This window comes from Antedon mediterranea, chromosome 1 (assembly GCF_964355755.1).
Source record: "Antedon mediterranea chromosome 1, ecAntMedi1.1, whole genome shotgun sequence".
NCBI classification, from domain to species: domain Eukaryota; kingdom Metazoa; phylum Echinodermata; class Crinoidea; order Comatulida; family Antedonidae; genus Antedon; species Antedon mediterranea.
In genome coordinates, this window is record NC_092670.1 from 8,569,706 (window position 1) to 8,578,375 (window position 8,670).

Genomic DNA, 8,670 nt, shown 5'->3' on the forward strand with positions numbered 1-8,670 from the left:
ACCTTGAAAACGAAATAAGTGAAAACACACGCACACAAAATGTTGTTAATAAAGACTGCTTATACCTTGTGCAGCTAACTTTTGTTTGTACTTTCTCCCTCGGATGTTTGCCTCAGGTAGGCCTATTTGGGGTCTTCCCGAGTCTTGATGTGGAGGCTTAACTGGCGGAACTGGCTTCTTCTTGATGTTATTTTCTGGAGCTGTAGATTCTCTCAAAAGACCTTTAAAACGAAATTAGAGGTGTTTAGACATGTATATCAAAACACAAAAAAACATAATACCTTGTGCATTACTAAACACTAACTTTTGTTTGTAATTTCTCCGGATGTTTTCCCCAGGTATTGGGGTCTTCTTGAGTCTTGAGGTGGAGGCTTAACTGGCGGAACTGGTTTCTTGATGTTATTTTCCATCCATATTTCTGGTGTTTTAGATTCATCCGAAGACCTTGAAAACAAATAAGAGGTGTCGAAACACTTTGTCTTTTGTTCTCCTGCAATCTCCCATTAATATGGTCGGTAGCAGCAATTGCCTATTTCGATTTGGATTTGTATGAATTTGGATTTCGGTTAAAGTTGTTAATGTGTTTTTCCAAATCGAAATAGTTGAACAACATCAGCATCAACATTTTTTTTTTGTGGCTTTGTGTCCTAAAATACAAAACACGTTAAGATGAAATTAATGTTATTGTTAATGATAATTGAAATCAAAATTAAATTAAAAGTTACTGTACTACTCAGAGACAAAATAATTTTTTTAATTTTTAATCTTTATGCTCTCCCACACACTTCCCAAGAATTGGATTGTCAGAAGGAGTTTTGTTGATGGATGGGTACGCTAGAACAACACTGTAGCCTGCTCTTCTTGGCACTTCCCCTCAAACTTGGATGGGTTTTCTGTGTATTATAGAAATAGTGTTTAAGCCTTCCTCAACAGTATTACATATCAACAATTAGATCGTACCTTTCGTGAAACAAGACATCTTGTGCTATATCTACTTTCAATTCGTCGGTGACCGGCACTGGTATGCTGCCATAATAATACTATGTGCTTTAAATTTGACAGCTTATCAATTCTCTGCTCATTAAAAATGGTTATGCTCTAACCCAAACCTTTAGTTTGCTTGAGATTGGTGAAACTTGTTTGAATCAGTTTAAATCTATCTCAACAGGGCTGGAGCACATGATCTTATTTTCCCTCTTTAACTTTGACGTCTTGTCAACTCATCTACGGCCCATAGCCGGTCTGCAGCTAAACACATATGAATCGTATCTTATCTTTCTCATAAATAACATCTCTCACACTTTCCCGAAATTGGATAGTTCTGAGTAGGAATAGGGTTTGTAGTACTGCAGCTCAACACAACTTGTCTTTCAAATAATGCTATAAATGTGCTTTAAATTAAACAGAGCTTATCAATTCTGCTGCAGAGCTCAACCCATCGAATCCATTCTTCCCATAAAAAAACAAACATGTTATTCTATTCTAGGCACTTCCCAGATAGATGGATGGTTTGGGTGAGATAGTTGAAATCTTCCTCAATACAATACCTAATTAATCTTTTTCACAAAAGAAAAACCTCCTTAGCTATGAGTGTTTTTTTTTAATCTGTCTGATTTTATTTTTCTCATAAAAAGTATTCTGCTTTGACATCGTGTCAATTCGTCTGCAGCCCAAATTGCGACCTCTACACTTGTGTCTTGTTCATATACAATCTTGTACTTTCCTTCTTAGATCTTGCCTACTCGGCTGCGGAGCACGAGGCGGCTGTGGTCGGCTCTCTGTTTCTTGCCTATACCACTTTTTGCTTCACTCTTTAACTCTTATTTCTAGACAGTAAATTCCATCAATTGCCTCTGCTCCAAAAACATGTTCTGTAATACCTTGCAGTAGACCTGTCACAATGTGACATCCTTTTCACTATTTTAATTTCAAAAAGGCGAACTCAATCAATACCTTTTTGCTCAAATAACTTGTCTATAACATCTTGCATTGCATTAAGCCGTATATCTTTTCTATTATTTTATTTCAAAAAGGCAAACTCCATCAACTATTTTTGACATAAATTGATTCTTGGATTCGGCATTTAAATAAACTTGAATCTGAATTTAAACCACTGTATTGTTTAGTGCTCAGATGAAATTTTACATAAATTGATTCTGGGAATCGGCATTTAAATAAACTTGAATCTGAATTTACAATTATTAAACGTGCAAATAATACAGTACTATATTTTCAAAATTACGGTGATAACTGATATAGAAGAATAAATATTTATATAATGTTACTCAATAGTATTTATATCTGTTTTCATTTGTAAACAAATTATGAATATGACATTTTTTACTGTGCATTTTGCTAAAGATGTTTGACAAAGTATGTATATTTTAATAATAATATTTTATATTTTTTATAACTAGCATTTATGTCTTAAATTACTATGGTGTTTAACATGATAACGATGATGTATTATTACCATTTAATAAAACTATGCAATACAATAATATTAAGTTTACTTCTTTGTTTTGTTTTTAATTTAAAAGTCATTTACTGTAGTATTAAACGTGCTTTTTATTTTAGTCCAACTTTATTCCCACGTCAACATTATTATTTATATATACACTATCAGACCTGCCAATAATGATGATAAATTGTCGCTAAGAAGTGGCGGCATACCAACACGTGATGATGAGAGAAGGGGAAACAGTTCAAAGTTTAGTGATGTCTCATTGATTTTTTTTTTTTTATTAATAATAGTATTTAATAATATAAATACCCCGAATTTAATTGAGAAGGTTTTATTATTTTAATTAGAAGTAGATAATATCAAATTATAAAACGTTTTGTGTTGCTTGTTTTTATTTTATTTTTGGGAGCATCAATTTTTGTGTTTTGTTTTTTCTTTTGTTTTTTTCTTTTTGCACTAAAATTGTGTAATTATAGACTATACTACCGTAATATGTATGTGCAACTCTTTTAAACATGAAACAATTTCGTTTAGGGCCTAGATTTTTTTTAAAAATCCTTTAGGATCTATCCATATAGGCCTAATAAAGATAAATTCAAACTGTAATAATTTCAAATAAAGTAGGCCTAATCTGTTGTCTTTGCACCGATATTCATAAGTTATTCCACCTGAATGCAAATTAAGGTCAGTCAACTGTAATCAGTTTATACAGTACGATATTTTATGCATACAAAAATATAGCGGTAAAGTACACACGTGGAGCTGTGAACTAAGATCATTTTATAGCAGCTCTTCATCGTAAAACTACAACGATACTAATAATTTTTATAGGTTACGTGTAATCACAAATATCGGGCGTAAACTTGTTTATTTTTAAACGGTTTCCATTTGAAAAACTTGGAATGGATGCGATGTCAAGGAACGTAAACAACACTGACATCCTAACAAACAACACACTTAATGTTATAGTAAGCTGATATTTCGTTTCGATGTGTTGTTAAATCACAGCAGGCCTACACCTTAATAATTAAAACAAATTCAAACTCACACATTCACATTAAAATAATGTAGGGCATACTTTGTTGTCTATTTGAACTCATCTCCATGTTTTTAAAGCTTTGTTTTTGTTGGTATTCCTTTCAACAATATGTTACTTCCACTTGAATTAAATATAAGGTCAATTAACTGTCAGTTTGATGAACTGTGGATAGTGGTAAAAAGTACGGTACAAGCTACAACTACAACGTACATGTACTTACCATTTTAATTTATTAGGTATTTCAACACTTTTATGATTACTACAGTAATATTTCTTTCTTTGTGTTTAAAATAAACTAAATGACATTCTTTACATTTTTGAATAGCGGATTTATGTTTATGTCAAGTTCAAAACATATAGGTGTATCCTCTCCAATATAACTTTACCCCAGGCCTAAAATAAATTCTCCCTATACCGAATATAAGTGTTTTGTTGAATGAACTTTCACCTGAAATTCAAAACATTGCAAATATATATTTGTTCATCATAAGAGAATTAAATATAATTAAGTTATTTGATAGGACCGTTTAATTTAGATCAATTATCGTAAATCAAACTTAACTACTTAGTTTTATTTGGTTTGTTAAATGAAGTTTATTTTTGTTAATCCTTCTTACTAATACAATTTTTCTGTACTTCTAATTTTTTCTCCAAGAAATAATGTTTAGTACGTACATATTTAGTTGGCAATAAGCTTTGATAGTTTAAAACTATACCGTTATCACTATTTTTGTCTCTTATTTTTGTTTGTTGACAATAAAGAGAAAAAGAATATATTATTATTATTTTATTACAATTTATTTTAATATCTAATATTTTTAGATATTAAAATTAGGAATAAAATATAAACGATGTGACTACCGCTACCTTATTGTTTCGGTATAAGAAAGGTAATTATTTAAAAATACTATCTAAAACTTAGACTGACGAATCAAATAAATTATTTGCAAAGATCTTGCAAATTCACGTAAAATTCCTTCTTCAATAATTAAAAATTCATTGCCACATCTGTCGGAACGATTGTTATAGACTTCCCGGGAAGGATCGTTTTTCGGAAACTTTCGATCCGTGTGGTGGTCTAGAGCAATTCTTCAAATACCATTGGTCCAACAAGTGGGTACATTTTTGCCAAAATAAACGGTTTGATTGGCTGAAGAACTTTGTTTAAGATATGGTCATCGTTATTATTGACGTTAAAGAGAGGAGCATAACCTTATGTATTTAAATGTTTGTTTTTAACTCTCTTTTAACATATCGAACTACGATTGTCACTAAGCCTGAGCTTGGAAGGAAGAACAACTTTCTTTATTGAGTATTATCATCATAAATAATTGTAAGTGTTACATATTGTTATTTATTTTAAAATTATTTAATTAGAGTACATGGAGGATAAGGATGGTCGAGTTTACATATATAAGGGCGGGTTAGCAGTGCAGTTCATCTATGCCAGTTACTCTATGCCTAATTAACATCTTTTAACAATCTTGCTAAATATCAGTTATAAATGTAACAAACCTCTTCTCGATCTTCAGTATTGTATTTTAAATTAGGCTACGTAAAAAGTAGATCACCCCTCCATACTGAATAATAGCTTCGAAAATTCTGTTGTCCTTGCCAAACGAACCGAAACGGTAAATTTCGTTGTAGGATACCGTAGTATTAAGTTCTTCTGGTCAGTGGTAAAAAAAAAACCTCCCTCTCTCTCTGACTTAAAAAAAGGACAATCTTTATATTTGACGTTTGAACCATTTTTAATAAACGTCTGCTGATTCAAGAATTATTCTAATACTGTATTTATTTTTAATATTTTTTTTTTTCCTCATTTGGAGCCTTGACATTATAGATCTGGTATTTGTTTTGTATGATTGGATTGATTAATAAAAATAATTTTAATGTCAATGTATAGTCGGTCAGTTTAACATATGAAACAAATGCGTATTATAAATTGGATAAGGGCAAAACTGTCTGTATGTACTGTTCATTGAAGTAAATCGCATGGCGCCCTCAATAATCACCAAAAGTGTAAACTTTGGAAATTCTGTACTCTGTACTTCCGTAATAAAATTGCTAAATTAAAGATGTAGTCGCGAATAAGCGCAGCAGGCGAAGGTCTAACGATGTGCCAATACAAAATATATAATATTGTGACTTGCTGAAAATAAAATAAAAATAAATAAATTTTATTGAATAAAAATACTTCAATGGCACCTCATACCCCATCAAAATGCTCGAAAGATGGCCGCGTTGTTGACGGTGACGACATTTACCACATCATCAGAGACATTTTCCTTTTCTTCATTTTTCATTCGACACAAGCGGCGGTCAAGGCGTTGACTCAACTGCATTAGATTTTCTTTCATTCTTACATACCCGTATATAATATTAATTATGATATTCACTTTAAATTATTTTTAATACAGGTTATACAACCGTAGCCTGCTGAAATGTTCACCACCACTTCGTTCCAACTTTATGGAAAGAGTTCTCTAATTATATCTGATGACAGCGACCCTTCCTCAAGTTTCAGTGAAGATGACGTCATAGATGATATTTACATACCACCAGTTCTGTACTACACCTTCTTCTTGTTCAATGTTCTTGTTATTGTTATTAGTAATTCATTGGTCATCGTAGCAGTTTTACGTTCAAAGGTTTTACGAAGATCTGTGACGAACATTCTGATAACTTCTCTGTGCGCATCAGACATTTTAGCCGGGATTTTCTATACGCCTGCACTGGCCTACATCAGTATCAATTCATTGGTGTCGCTAAACTTATACGTGTGCCGTGTATTTGTCGGGTTCTTTCCGATGGTTGCTTATTCCGCCAGTTGGCTTTCAATCTTAGCTATCGCAATTGACAGATTCCGTGCCATCGTTCAGCCATTAAAACCTCGGATTACGCATGCTCTCAGTTACTTGATGATCTTCCTTGTCTGGACTATCAGTGTCTTCTTTGGCGTCTTCAAGTCATCTCTTTTGTATGCCGTGTCATACACCGTCCAAAAAGGAGACTTCTCTGTCACGTATCAGACTTGCGACATAACTCTTGAGAATCTTAAGATTTGGATTCTGACAGACATAGCGTTGTATTTACTTTTGCTCATATCTGTTAGTCTGATTTACTGCATCATTGCACACGTGTTATGGTTCGGTGGTCGTTCGATACCATCCCTGCACCAAGCACGTCAGCAATCCAAAAAGCGCGCCATCAAAATGTTCGTCTGTGTCGTGTTTTTGTTTGCTGCTTCTTGGCTGCCATACTACGCATTAATCTTTTACACAGATTTCATAAACGGTCAATTTTACGGCTGGGGATTGGCAAACTTTATCACGTGTCTAATAACAGTCATTAACAGTTGGATGGACCCTTTTATCTACGGGTATTACAACGAGAACTTTCGAAGTGAAATTAAGAAGATTTTTAGGTCGATATTTCTTCGGAGGAGGAAACCTGTGGCCAATACAGCTGCTGACAACCGCGTTAGACCGTTGAGTCCGCATTTGCCATGCAGCAGACAAGACAGCAGAATAACAATGCCTGTACACGCCTGTGATAATCCTGCCATGAATAGAAGTACCATAATACCATCAGAATGATCTTTTGAAATGTAATATAAAACACTTTATTCGATGGAACAGATTCTAATTCGAATTATCAGAAGCGTTTATGGTTCAGATGCTTACTTATGTATAATACATTTTATTTTTAAATAATTTTAATATTGACATGACGTAAGAATAATTATGTATAAAATTAAATATTAGATAAAATTAAACATTACAAGTATTAAATCGTTAAGAATCAGATGTATTTCAGTGACGTCATAGCAGTTATTAAATATTTAATAATGGTATTTACTGTAACATATTTTATTTTGTTTTGTACAGCTTTTCCACACTCAATACTGACCATGCTGCGGAGTAAAAGCAGTTTTAAACGCTTAGTTGTGATACTATTATCTTTGAATTGAATTGAATTGAAATATATATTTATACTGGGTAACCTCTTCAGTCAAAGACTGGTCTCCCCGGAGGGCCCAGTTGGTGATCAGTGGCTGTGATGTACTAATACACCGGGGTAACCCCCTACTCGTCTCGAAAGATGTACTAGGTTCTTTAAAGTGCACACGAGCAAGTTGTGTACACTGGACCTACGGTTTATAGTCCTTATCCGAGAAGACTCGTTCTACCACCAGAACCATGGAGTGAGTGAGCCTCGAACCCCTGCCGATGTTATGGCTACGTGATTACGGTTCCACTGTCTTAACCGCTCGGCCACTCACTCACTCTTTCTGGATTTGATATAAAAATTCCACCTGTTAAAAGTTTTATTTTCACGTACGCCACCGTCTAACATATGTCATCATTTCTCTTTTAGCCATAACACACAATCTGACAAGGTATAGTTTAAAAACATTTTGACCCTCAGGCCGGTCACTCAGAAAATGAAATTTAAAATATAAATATATACAAAAATACACTAAACACAAACAACGTACAATACTACCGGGTATTTACAAATATATAAAAAATTGTTATTTAAATATATTAAATTTTGAATCATATAATCTCATTTATATTATGTTTAGCCTATATCAACCCAATGGCTCTCTTAACGGGATGTAATTGTTATTAAACGTTACTAATAACTACAGCTATGGTAAAACTCAGTTCTTTGAGCATTAGACTCCAGGAGGTCCAGTCAAATAATTGTATAGTGTGTTCCGAAGATATGGAAAACACATATCACAATAAACGGAATATTGAATCTTGAGTATGCCTATAATCACACCACCTATTAAATCAAAGGCGGAATCTTATATTTGTGGACATTATAATTATGAACACTATGATGCTTTAATTTTTTTCAAAATTGCAGGAGACATTGCTGGAAAACTCATTTTTTCGACCACTAACATGCCCAGCGCCTTTGATTTTGTACCTCGGTCTTTGAATTGACGCTTTATAAATTTTGATATAATAATAATAATAATAACAATAATAACACTAATAATAATAATAATAATAATAATAATAATAATAATAATAATGTATCAATTGGCCCTACAAACAAAGCAGCAAGTTAAATATATGTGTACCCTTGTTTGTAAAAACCTTGGTAGGCCTAAAATGTTTTGCTATTGGTTGTAAATAAAACAAAAGTA

The 8,670-nt window shown here is 32.9% G+C and overlaps 1 protein-coding gene across 1 annotated transcript; it reads left to right on the plus strand.

Annotated features, from left to right (window-relative positions):
• The first annotated feature begins 5,863 nt into the window (after window positions 1–5,863).
• On the plus strand, window positions 5,864–7,228 carry LOC140046213 (QRFP-like peptide receptor). The gene has a single exon (XM_072090783.1). The coding sequence runs from the start codon at window positions 5,948–5,950 to the stop codon at window positions 7,100–7,102; it is 1,155 nt and encodes a 384-aa protein (XP_071946884.1). The 5' UTR covers window positions 5,864–5,947; the 3' UTR covers window positions 7,103–7,228.
• The last annotated feature ends 1,442 nt before the right edge of the window (window positions 7,229–8,670 follow it).

Coding starts and splice junctions, on each gene's coding strand:
- LOC140046213 (XM_072090783.1), top strand. CDS start 5,948: ATGTTCACCACCACTTCGTTCCAACTTTATGGAAAGAGTTCTCTAATT.